The following is a 13,361-nucleotide window of genomic DNA, read 5'->3' as shown; positions in this document are numbered from 1 at the left end:
TAAATTCACTCTGTGGCTTAGTGGTAATCATTAGCACTGTTGATCCTTCTTTTGGCATTTACAAAATGAGGTGGTTGGAATAGGTGGTTGCTAAGACTTCTTCAACTTCTTAAAAATTTGAACTGCTAACAAATTATATTTGTTCCCCTAATTGTGATCCCACAGAGCAGATGAGGGACTTAGTTATTGTTGTCAGATGTTGTCATTCTGAATTTGTTTCTTATACAGAAGAAGTCCAGAATATGCCTTTTGTCATTCAGGGGGCTTAAATGTTATCAGCGTTCCTCCCACTGAGCTGCCATATTAATAAAATTCCTCATTAAAACAAATAAATTCTAGAATAGAGGTATTAGAATTAGAGACTGCTTTTCTAACTCCATCACCCCAGGTTTGATCTGCTGCCAGAGCTTACATGTCATTTTCCCAGAAAACAAAATAATTTGTACTGGATTTGTCACACCTAATCCTTCCAAAGGAGCTCTGGTGGCACAGTGGTTAACAAGATTGACAGCTAACCGAAAGGTCGGCGGTTCAAAACCATGAGAAGGATGTGGCAGCTTGCTTCCATGGAAATTTACAGCCTTGGAAACCCTGTAGGGTCACTATGAGTCAATCGACTTGATGGCAGTGGGAATCCTTCCAACAAATTTGGTCATTTCACTAACATTTCACTGTGGTTTGAAAGTTGAAAAATTCTTGTGGGCTTAACAACTGGGTGTACAATTTAACTGGATTTGAAGTAAGAGCTGTCTACCTATGAGAACATCCCCAACAGTATCTGTAAGTTCATATAATTGAGTCACTGTACTAGCCTTAATGGTGCCTGAGGAGAATTTTTTGGCAGATTGACAATGTGTTAGGGTTTATAAGTTTATTGCATTAGAAAGAAGTCATGTAAAGTAGCAAGCCCTCCTCATGTACAAGTATCTTACAAAATAATTCTGGAAAACTAAGGTTCCCAATTCAATTGGGATTAAGGTTTTAGGTGGGAGCAAAGTGGAGAAATAAGATTCAAAGAAGATGTTAATGTGGAAGACATTGCTAAAAAGAATCCATTCAATTCTTAAATTTGTTAAGGTGGTCATGCGGCCAAATCTTCGATTTAATTTCTCAAAGTGTTTTTCATACTTCTGTAATAATATCCTTCAAATCTTTTTTTTTTTTTTAACAGTTCCTTCAAAATGGAATCTGTTCATAATAAGGTGAAAAATCCTGGGAGCGATATTTTGAATATTTCAAGCTTTGGTTACTTACGAAATGGTAAGGAAGAAAGTTACAGGCACAGATATAATCCAATTTTTTTTTGTAAACTATATAATAATTTGTCTTTCTATAACTGGATCTCACTCCACATTTTAGAATGAGTGCTTACTATTTGATTTATTCTCTATTCATATACTTATAGGTTTATATTCTACCTATATTTAGATATTTATGAATGTTTTTATTAAAATAATGTGTGAAACATGTAATGTGATGATTTGGTCAAACGATCTTTGAAATGCCTCAAAGTCAGAAACTTTTCAGCAAAGGAAATATTTAGATATTAAATTGAGGCCATTTGTGATTTATTGGGAAGTTTATAACATCAAGATCTTTATATCTTGATTATTAGAGAATTTTAGAGCTATTTCGGAAGGTTATATGGTGGTTCTTGAATTCTTCTGACTAAAACATTTGGTATTTAGATTTTCTTTTGATGCCAAATCCATCCTTCAAACCTGCTCCTCCTAGTCTTTATGGTCTCAGTAATTGGCAATTATATCTTGCAATTGCTCAGGTCAAGGACTTTGGTGTCAGTTTTTACTTTTTCTCTCATGCCCCTCATCTAATCTTTTAGTAATTACATAGTCTACCTTCAGAATGTATCCCAGAATCTGAGTGATTTTCACCACCTACAGGACCACCTCCCTGGTGTGAGCCACCATTCTTGCCTGGATGACCACAATAGCCTCCTAACACCTTTCTTGGTTCCTACACTCTATTCCCATCCAAGCAACCAGAGCAATCTATTCAAAACTAAGTCAGAATCACACTCTTCTGCTTAAAGCCTCCAGTGGCTTTAGTTTTACTCAGAATAAAAGCCACAGTCCTCACAAGGCCTCATGATCTGTCTGTTCTTTCTAGACCGTCACACACCATGGCTTCCTATTCATACCCTGCTTCACTCATTACAGCTACACTGCCCTATTTATCACTCTACCCAAACATGGCAGAAAGATTTTAAAGTCTTTTCCCTGCTGTTGCCTCTGCCTGCAATGCTCTTTACCCAGATATCCATATTGCTTAACCTACTCTTGGTCCCCTTTTCCCACATTCTTAAAGTCTTCCTCAAATGTCACATTCAAATGAAGGTGCTTTCCCTCCTCTCCAGCACTTCCTATCCCATCTGCTGTTTTTCTATCCAGCATAACCTTATCACTGTCTGCATACTGTTTATCATTTCATCATTTGTCATCTGCCTCCAGCTACTAAAATGTAAGGTCTGTAATGGTTTGTTTTGTTTTATGACAGTTTTATCCACTGCTTTCCCCAGTTCCTAGAGCAGTGCCTGGAAGAACTTTAATAAATATTTTCTGAATCAATGGACAAGTGAATAAATAAATTCTGTCAAAAGGCAATTTAAATCCTTCCTCCCATTCTATCTGCATATCTAATGGGGTTGTCTAAACGGGATATGTGAACATGTATAGTATTGACATATAATTGTAGGTTCCAAATAAATATAAAATAGGTAACTGATTGAATTTTCTTAAGCTTCTCTGTCTGTGACTACAGCAATGGCCTTGGAGATAGATGAGATAGATGGCTGAGATTCAAGGTCCAGCTCTGCAGTTACTACTTAGGTAACACTGGGCAAGATTTTACTTCTTTAAAAACCTCTATTTACTACATTTGTAAAATGGAAATAAAATCCTAGACTTGATGTGAGTGTTACCCCAAAGTTATGCAATATGTGGCCTATACAATGGGATGACTGAACAGTGGTACACAACAGCCTGTAAAAATAGCAACCTCACAGGGCTGTTCAAAGTTCGAGATATTTTCCAAAAAACACAAAATAATATGTGTTAGAGAGGTTGTGGAGAGACTGGAATACTTACACACTGCTGGTGGGAACGTAAAATGGTACAACCACTTTGGAAATCAATTTGGCACTTCCTTAAAAAGCTAGAAATAGAACTACCATATGATCCAGCAATTCTACTCCTTGGAATATAGCCTAAAGAAATAAGAGCCTTCACACGAACAGATACATGCACACCCATGTTCATTGCAGCACTATTTACAATAGCAAAAAGTTGGAAGCAACCAAGGTGACCATCGACAGATGAACGGATAAATAAATTATGGTATATTCACACAATGGAATACTACAAAATGATTAAGAACAACGATGAGTCTGCGAAACATTTCATAACATGGAGGAATCTGGAAGACATGCTGAGTGAAATTAGCCAGTTCCAAAAGGACAAATATTGTGTGAGACCACTATTATAAGAACTCTAGATAAAGAAAAAAAAATTTTTTTTACTTTTAGATAAAGTTTAAACACAGAAGAAAATATGTTTTTATGGTTATTAGGGTGGGGAGGGAGGGAGAGTGATATTCACTAACTAGATAGTAGACAAAAAATTATTTTGGGTGAAAGGAAGGACAACATAACACAGGGGAAGTCAGTACAACTGGACTAAACCAAAAGCAAAGAAGTTTCCTGAATACAACCAAACACTTCAAAGGGCAGCATAGCAGGGACAGGAGTGTGGGGACCATGGTTTCAGGGGACATCTAGGTCAACTGGCATAACAAAAAGTATTAAGAGAGTGTTCTTCATCCCACCCTGGTGAGAGGCGTCTGGGGTCTTAAACACTAGTAAGCGACCATCTTAAGATGGATCAATTGATCTCAACCCACCTGCTGCAAAGGAGAATGAAGAACTCCAAATACATATAGTAAAGATGAGCCCAAGAGACAGAAAGGGCCACATAAACCAGAGATTCCATCAGCCTGAGACCAAAGAACTAGATCGCTACCACCGATCACTGCCCTGACATGGAATACAACAGAGAATCCCTGATGGAGCAGGAGAACAGTGGGATGCAGATCTCAAATTCTCCTAAAAAGACCAAGCTTAATGGTCTGACTTGGGACTGGAGGGACCCTGACAGTCATGGTCCCTGGACCTTTTGTTAGCCCAAAATTGGAATCATTCCTGAAGCCAACTCTACAAACAGGGATTGGACTGGATTGTAAGACAATGATACTGTGATGAGTGAGTTTCTTGGCTCAAGTGGACACTTGAGACTATGTGGGCAACTTCTGTCCGGTGATGAGATGAGAAGAAAGAGAGGAAGAGGAGCTGGCTGAATGGGCACAGGGAATACAGGGTGGAGAGGAGAAATGTGCTGTCTCATTAGCAGGAGAGCAGCTGGGGGTGCATAGCAAGGTATATATAAACTTTTTGTATGAGAGACTGACTTTATTTGTAAACTTTCACCTAAAGCACAGTAAATAAATTAAAAAATTATAAAAAATTAAGATATTTTAAACTAAGAGTTTATAAATAGCTTCCAATTGCTGAATGCCTACTATCATGGATTTACATGTATTATCTCAGTTAATACGTAAACAAACCTGCACAGTAGGAGAAACTATCTCTGTTTTACCCTTAGAGAAGTTAGGTGACTCATTCACAGTCACAGAGCTATTATGTAGTAGAGCAGGATTGTAATCCTAATCTGATTTCAACCCCCTTGCTCTTTCCAGTACATCAGGCCAGTATTCATATTTATAAGTAGTGTTCCTTCTATATGGCTCTGTCTGGGTTGCCTGTCTTCTCCTTGTTAGGTAACATTGAGTCAAATCCGGCACATAGCGACCCCTTGTGACAGAATAGAACTGCCCCATGGGGTTTTCTAGGCTGTAAATTTTACAGGAGCAGATCACCAGGTTTTTCTCCTCCAGAGCTTCTAGAACCAACTTTTTAGTTAGCAGCCAAGCACTTAATTGTTTGCCCCACCAGGGCTCCTTGCTTTCTTGTTAGGTAGCTTTTAATAGGGTTACTTATCCTTATTTTCAGTTTTTTCAACACTCATGAAAATCTCTAAACTTATTGTTTCTTGTCTGTTCATATTTGGAAACCCCAATGGTGTAATGGTTAAGAACTATGGCTGCTAACCAAAAGGTCGGCAGTTCAAATCTACCAGGTGCTCCTTGGAAACTCTATGGGGCAGTCCTACTCTCTCCTATGGGGTGGCTATGAGTCAGAATCAACTCGACAGCAACGGGTTTTTTTTTCTTTTTTTAATACCTGGGAAAGGTATTGGAATTTAAAAACTTGGCTAAGTATTTCTACAGAGACAGAAACGATTGTTAACCAGAGCCAAGGAGACCCTACTTTTCCTATGAGTGTCCTTACCAAAGAGCCTTGAGCAACTCCTATTATTACTGAATAGTCTCCCTGGTGTTTGGGGTTACATTTATAGCATTTAAAATTCAGTTAAATGTTAAGGCTTTTTTTTTAATAATAGGAAGATGGGGGTTGAAGGGAAAGAAGGAATTTACTTCATAGTGTTAATTTTATAAAGCCAAAGCCTGAGGGATAAAATAACACTGTGTTATTTTAGTTTTAGTGTTTATTTTAGTACTCATTCTAAAGGCTTGACAGGAACTTCTGTCAGCAGAAATGGAAAGCCTGGGATGTTTTCTTTTTACCTTTCTCCCTGAAGTTACAATTAATTCTTTAACTCACTGACCTTCCCAGGAAAAGTTGGCTCTCATTTCTATCTCCTATTTATATCTCATACTCCATGATGCCAGTAATAGTTACAGTTGAGACCAATACTTAGCTTTGATGGTTGAGTCACAAGGTCAACAAAATGAGAGAAGAAGCCATCAAAAGAAATTTTCTTACCTGCTATGCTCATGAAGAAATGGAAAAAATAACTTAAAAATTATAGTGCTCTATCATATTTACATGTTTTATGCTCTTTTCTTGTATGTTTCCATCAGGAAAAAAATACTATTAAAAGTGGGTCAGAAGTATCTTATGTATTTCTCCATGTTCCTAATTTGCATTGTATTTGATACCTTCTATCAACTTTTCCTCAACTACTGTGAGATATACATACACTCACATATATGCATATATCTGTATCTGTGTGATTCAACGAAAAGAATATTGACTAATGCTGACTTAAGTAGTTGATAGCAGGACTTCAAGCATATGTCAATTTAAATACACATTTGTAGTAACAATTTTCCTGCCAGCTTGTACTGTTCTTCGCAATCTCACTGCTAAGATGTGGCATCTTGATACTAAAGCCATCAGAAAGCCTTAATTCATTGATTTTTCACTTGGATGATAATATGTACATTTTCAATTAACAAAAAGGCATCCATTAAGTGCTTTTTAGTGTAGGGGACTGCTGGACACTTTATGGATCAATTTAAATAGGCCAAGCCTTAGCTCGCTCTTAAAATTTCACACTGAGCATTAAGGCAAATAGAGAGGACGTTCAAGAGGGCAGACTTTGAAGAAACACTCCATAACAAAATGAGACAAATTAAAACATTAGTCTTATACCTATTGATCAGAGTGGTATGACTGGGTAAGGACAAATCAAAGGAAGTCTGTTAACGGGGAATTCAGGCAGGAGAGGAGGGATGTGCTGTTTCATTAGGAGGAAAGCAGCTAGGAGTACTTAGCAAGGTATGTATAACTTTTTGTATGAGAGACTGACTTGATTTGTAAACTTTCACTTAAAGCACAATAAATTAATTAATTACAAAAAAGGAAGTCTGTTATTTGATTTTCCATGCCATAGATAGATTCATGGCAGAGTGGAATTTCAGGAGCTATTTCTATAAGGAAAGAACTGTAAAATTTGGTGATTTATATTGGGTAGGGAATATTAGCCATACCATTCAGCCAGCAGGGGAAACCCTGGTGGCATAGTGGTTAAGAGCTACGGCTGCTATGAGTCAGAATCAACTCAATGACAATAGGCTTAGTTTGGTTTTTTTATTCAGCTGGCAAAAGTTACAAAGATAATTTTAAGGTATGAAGACTAATTTGATTTGACATGAATATCAGTTGGTATACTTGAGCAAATCTGCTGCAAAAGACCTCTTTAAAGTGTTCAAAAGCAAAGAGGTCACTTTGAGAACTAAGGCACTCCTTATCTAAGCCATGGTATTTTCATTGCCTCATATACATGGGAAAACTGAATAACGAATAAAGAAGACCAAAGAAGAATTGATGCCTCTGAATTACGGTGTTGGTGAAGACTATTGACTATACCATGGACTGCCAGAGGAATGAACAAGTCCGTCTTGGAAGCAATACAGCCAAAGTGCTCCTTGGAAACGAAGATAGTGAGACTTTGTCTCCTATACTTTGGACATGTTATCAGCAGGCACCAGTCCCTGCAGGAGGACATTATGCTTGGTAGAGAGTCAACGAAAAAGAGGAAGAGCCTCGACAAGACAGACTGACACAGTGCTTGCAGAGCTCAAACATAGCAATGACTGTGAGGATGACACAGGACCAGGCAGTGTTTCATTCTGTTGTACATAGTGTCACTGTGAGTTGGAAGCAACGCAATGGCACCTAACAACAACCACAACATAATTATTAGAAATACATATATGTATGTACATTAATCGTTCTGAACTCTGGCCGTACATGAAAATTACCTGAGGAACTTTTACGAAGTATTAATGCTTAACCCCATTCCCACTCCTAGACCTTTTAAATCAGATTCTCTGGACAATTCAACCTGACCATTGGTGTTTATAAAAACAAAAAATAAACAAAAAAACTCCTCATGTGATTCTAATGTACAGCAGGGGTTGAGGACCATTGGATTATATCCACTTTAATACTCTGAAAATATAAATGTGGTCTGCATATTTCTAGGTAAGAATGAACCCCATATACCTGAGGCTGACCTTTCACTTTTGAAGCTAATTTCATGTTGGAGAGACCAATCTGTGCAGGTATGATACAGTTCATGTTCTTGAATTTACTGGAAGTGTTCTTTGCTGTATGCCACAGTACCTAAGAGTACAAGTATTTATACTTGTTCACACAGAATGCCCTTACAGGGCATTTGTTGAAAAGGCCTAAGGCTGAGGCAGAGATGAGGAAAAAAAGTGGAAAATAACATATGCAAGGGTGCTGCAAGGGGGTAGAATGGTGGAGACTGAGGGAGGGAGGTTTATTCCATCTTAGGTAACTTCAGTTTGAGGCAGAGTAGTCTATTACTTGATTTGAACGTGTGTCATGACATAGTGATACCTAGGTGTGTAAATTTGGTTATGTGTAATTAGAAATCATTTTTCTATCCTGAGATTACCTCATCTATGATTTTATTTAAGACAGCTGATTTCTTCAATGACCAATTTAAGTGCTTCTTCCTGTTTTAAGGCTTCTTTGGGTCATAAAGCTTACTGGGTAGCCTTGTACCTTGAACAATAAATATCTGTGCATTGATTGGATGAATGTTTATTAGAACTTGAGTAAAGTTTGTGAGGTTGATAAATATCAGTGTTACAAGATAAGAATAGCAATAGCTCCAAGAACAAATAGTTATTCTTATTTACAAGGAAACAAAAGGAAGTTAAATCATAACGAACTGTAGTGGTTCACATCATAAAATCAAATATACAAGTAGTCCCTGACTTATGATATATTTGACTTGTGATGAACTGCACTTACAACTGTCCGTTTTCAGGGTTTTTTTTTTTTTTTTTGTACATCTTATCGTTGGTAATATGTACTACATACAGTGCTGCAGTGTGTAATTTGCTGATGTTATCATTCTCAGATGTTCATTTGCAGATGTTCACTTTTATGATTTACTGTTCAAAACACTGCTGTATAACAGGCTATGGCCTGGTCTGCAATGAAGTCAGCTGTGTCAGTGTTGAGAGTCATAACAGATACAAAGTTTGGCAAGATTCAACTCTAATGACATATGACAATTGAACCATACACGTGTCTGACAGCTGTTATGACTCTGTCTTCATTGTTATGACACTGACACCAACTTCATTATAAACCAAGCCTATGGTGCGATCTTTTCAGTGTTTCTTACCCTAAGACACATCAGTTGTTAATTTGAAATAAGGTATTTGACTTGTTGCCATGGTCTACGTGTTCCTACAGAGGCTCTGGGTGGTGCAAACGGTTAATGCACTTGGCTGCTAGCTGACAGAAAGGTTGGAGGTTTGAGCCCACCTAGTGTCACCTCTGAAGAAAGGCCTGGCAATCTACTTCCCAAAAAATCAGCCATTGAAAACCCTATGGAGCACAGTTCTACTCTGACACACATGGGGTTGCCATGAGTCAGAATTAACTCAATAGCAACTGGTAAGTGGTACAAGTTCCTGCATGATTTGCCCCAGCCTGAACCCCTCACTCATCATTCTCACCTTTTCTCATCCCTACGTAGCCACGCTGGCTTCGTTTTATTTCCAGAATGCACAAAGCTCATTTTCGCCTCAGAAACTTACTATACCGTCTGCCTAGAGTTCTCTTTCCTCTGTTGATCAAGTCCTTCCTCGAATGTCAGCTCCTCAAGGAAGACTTCCCTGACCTTCCATCTGATATTGTCACTGAACCCTCCCCATGCCATGCTTCTAATCACCATCACAGTGCCTGGTTTTATCTTCTTTTTTGCACTTGCTTTTATTAAAATTCTTTCTTTTCTTTTGCTTGCTTATTTTCTCTCATCTCACTGTTAGATAAGCTTCCTGAGAGGAGGGACCTTGTTTGTTTCCCTCACTCTTCTTTCATTAATGCCCAGAAAAGCAATAGTGACAATAGCCAAAAAAATAGCCAGTCAATAAATATTTAAGGAATGCAAAGAACCTCTGTAATAATCAAAATAAACATTAGTACATGTTGAATTTACCAGTGTATTAGCAGTTACCCTAAAAGATCCTGGCTATTGAAGATGAGATTTTTTAATTTTTTTAGTAATCAAAAATTCCTCAGTGAGAAAAAGAAAAAGGATTTAGTAGAACATTTGTGCTGAATTGCTCTAATCTGAAGATCTTTTGTGCCAGCAAGATCTTATGTAGTTCTTTTGACCCTCAAATAAATATTAATGTGGTTTGGGCATGTTTAGACTAATGAAACTTTAAGGTTCTATGATTCACTGACCTTGTATAAAATGCTGGCAGCAGGGCAAATTATATTCCCAGACTGTTTGTTACTCACTTTCCTGAAAGTCTGAGCTAAGGCAGCTTTTACTTGTTGGCTTTTTATTTTCCTCATGCATAAAATGGGAATGAGAGTCCTTGGGCTCTTCAGGGACAAGAGACTCTTAAAAGTATCCATTTAGATGCTTCATTAACCAGCACTCAATTTCCTTATAAAGTTCTTCATTTAAGCAGTTAGTGGGATGATATTAATTTGATTCTATATTTTATGTGTTTTAGGACACTGGGAAATAATAACAAACATAGCAATGACTGTGAGGATGGCGCAGAACCTGATGGCGCTTTTTTTATTTTATGTAGGGTCACTGTGAGTCAGAACTGACTCGATGGCACCTGACAACAACAACAAGGTGGTAATGAAGGAGTACTGGTGGTGCAGTGGTTAAAATGCTCGGCTGCTAACCAAAAGTTTGGTTATTTGAACCCACCAGCAGCTCCATGGGAGAAAGACGTGGCGGTCTGCTTCCATGAAGATGACAGCCTTGGAAACCCTATGGGGCAGTTCTACTCTGTCCTATAGGGTCGCTATGAGTAGGAATCGACTCGATGGCAATGGGTTTAGGTAGAGCCATGGTGGTACAGTGGTTAAGCACTTGGCTGTTAACTGAAAGCTCGGCAGTTGTAACCTAGCAGCCCACCAGCCGCTCCGTGAGAGAAAGATGTGGCAGGGCAGTCTGCTCTTCTAAGGATTTACGGCCTTGGGAAACATATGGGGTAATTCTACTCTCTCCTATAGGGTCACTATGAGTTAGAATCCACTCAACGGCAGTGGGTTTAGGTTTTCGGGTTTAGGTGGTAATGGAGTCCCTGCATGGAGTTAAGCCCTTGAATATTAGCTGAACTGTTGGCTGTTCAAACCCATCCACAGGTGCCTGGAAAGACAGGTCTGCCGATTTGCTTCCAAAAGATCACAGCCTTAAAAACTCTGTGGAACAGTTCTACTCTGCCACATGGGGTCGCCATGTGTTGGAATCACCTGAATGGCAACTAACAACAGTAGGTGATAGTGAAATGCTTTTGTGAAACAGAGCAGAATCCAACTTCAGAAATTCAGTGTTTATGTTTAAGGAAGGGAGTGAGGATGAGTTAATTTAGGGGCTGAATGACTTTTTGTAGATTGTCTCTTAATTGCTTCCCACACATGAAACATAGTCAACATAGAGATAAAAGCTACAAAAAGGAAGATTTTGGGGTAGCCAACTTCCATGTTTCTGGCACTACACTTAAAAACTTCTTTGGATTTAAAATTATGACATCCTGGCCTCCAGGAAGAAATGTCACTTTTCCAGGAGACACTACAAAGTTGTGAAAGTCCAGCGTGAGCCTGAGTTTTGGGAAAATGCTTTTATACTAGAATATGGGATATTGGAATGACAAACAGGGCACACGACTTTGTATGAATCTTTGTGATGCTATGTATTTTTCTTTTTTAATTTTTATTGTACTTTAAGTGAAAGTTTACAAATGAAGTCAGTCTCTCACACAAAAATCCATATATACCTTGCTACACACTCCCAATTACTCTCCCCCTAATGAGAGAGCCCGCTCTCTCCCTCCACTCCCTCTTTTCGTGTCCTTTTCACAAGCTTCTAACCCCCTCCACTCTCTCATCTCCCCTCCAGGCAGAAGATGCCAACATAGTCTCAAGTGTCCACCTGATCCAAGAAGCTCACTCCTTACCAGCATCGCTTTCCAGTCCAATTGTCCAGTCCAATCCCTGTCTGAAGAGCTGGCTTTGGGAATGGTTCCAGTCCTGGGCCAACAGACGGTCTGGGGACCATGCCCACCGGGGTTCTTCTAGTCTCAGTCAGACCATTAAGTCTGGTCTTTTTACGAGAATTTGGGGTCCGCATCCCACTGCTCTCCTGCCCCCTCAGGGGTTCTCTATTGTGTTCCCTGTCAGGGCAGTCATCAGTTGTAGCCAGGCACCATCTAGTTCTTCTGGCCTCAGGATGATGTAGTCTCTGGTTCATGTGGCCCTTTCTGTCTCTTGGGCTCATAATTACCTTGTGTCCTTGGTGTTCTTCATTCTCCTTTGATCCAGGTGGGCTGAGACCAATTGATGCATCTTACATGGCTGCTTGCTAGCATTTAAGTCCCCAGATACCACTGTCCAAAGTGGGATGCAGAATGTTTTCTTAATAGATTTTATTATGCCAATTCACTTAGATGTCCCTTGAAACCATAGTCCTCAAACCCCGCCCCTGCTACGCTGGCCTTCAAAGCATTCAGTTTATTCAGGAAACCTCTTTGCTTTTGGTTTAGTCCAGTTGTGCTGACCTCGCCTGTATTGTGTGTCGTCTTTCTCATCACCTAAAGTAGTTCTTATCTACTATCTAATTAGTAAATACCCTTCTTACACCCTCCCTCCCTCCCTCCCTCCCTCCCCCTCGTAACCATCAAAGAATATTTTTTTCTCTGTTTAAACTATTTCTCGAGTTCTTATAATAGTGGTCTTATACAATATTTGTCCTTTTCCAACTGACTAATTTCACTCAGCATATTGCCTTCCAGATTTTTCCACGTTATCAAATGTTTCATAGATTCATCACTGTTCCTTATTGATGCGTAGTATTCCATTGTATGAATATACCATAATTTATCCATTCATCCGTTGATGGGCAACTTGGTTGCTTCCATCTTTTTGCTACTGTAAACAGTGCTGCAATAAACATGGGTGTGCATATATCTGTTCTTTTGTTGTTGTTGTTAGGTGCCGTCCCGACTCACAGTGACCCTATGCACAACAGAATGAAACACTGCCTGGTCCTGTGCCATCCTTAAAATCGTTGTTATGCTTGAGCTTATTGTTGCAGCCACTCTGTGAATCCACCTCGTTGAGGGTCTTCCTCTTTTCCATGACCCTGTACTCTGCCAAGCCTGATGTCCTCCTCCAGGGACTGACCCCTCCTGACACATGTCCACATTATGTAAGACCCAGTCTCGCCATCCTTGCCTCTAAGGAGCATTCTGGCCGCATTTCTTCCAAGACAGATTTGTTTGTTCTTTTGGCAGTCCGTGGTATATTCAATATTCTTTGCTAACACCACAATTCAAAGGCGTCAACTCTTCTCCGGTCTTCCTTATTCATTGTCCAGCTTTCACATGCATATGATGTGATTGAAAATACC

The 13,361-nt window shown here is 39.1% G+C and overlaps 1 protein-coding gene across 7 annotated transcripts in view; it reads left to right on the top strand.

Annotated features, from left to right (window-relative positions):
- WDR72 (WD repeat domain 72) overlaps positions 1–13,361 on the top strand; it is a 970,312-nt gene that overhangs the window by 770,173 nt on the left and 186,778 nt on the right. For 6 of the 7 annotated variants that reach the window (XM_049903404.1, XM_049903402.1, XM_049903403.1 and 3 more), the window contains 2 exons: positions 1,172–1,260; positions 7,922–8,001. In XM_049903404.1, the coding sequence (XP_049759361.1) occupies positions 1,172–1,260; positions 7,922–8,001 (169 nt within the window). Of the gene's footprint in view, positions 1–1,171; positions 1,261–7,921; positions 8,002–13,361 lie in introns of those variants that run through there. The other variant, XM_049903406.1, reaches the window with a different exon arrangement.

The sequence above is a fragment of the Elephas maximus genome, chromosome 12 (assembly GCF_024166365.1).
Source record: "Elephas maximus indicus isolate mEleMax1 chromosome 12, mEleMax1 primary haplotype, whole genome shotgun sequence".
NCBI lineage: Eukaryota > Metazoa > Chordata > Mammalia > Proboscidea > Elephantidae > Elephas > Elephas maximus.
The sequence above is the reverse complement of the archived record's forward strand: the minus strand, read 5'-3'. Positions and strand labels throughout refer to the sequence as shown.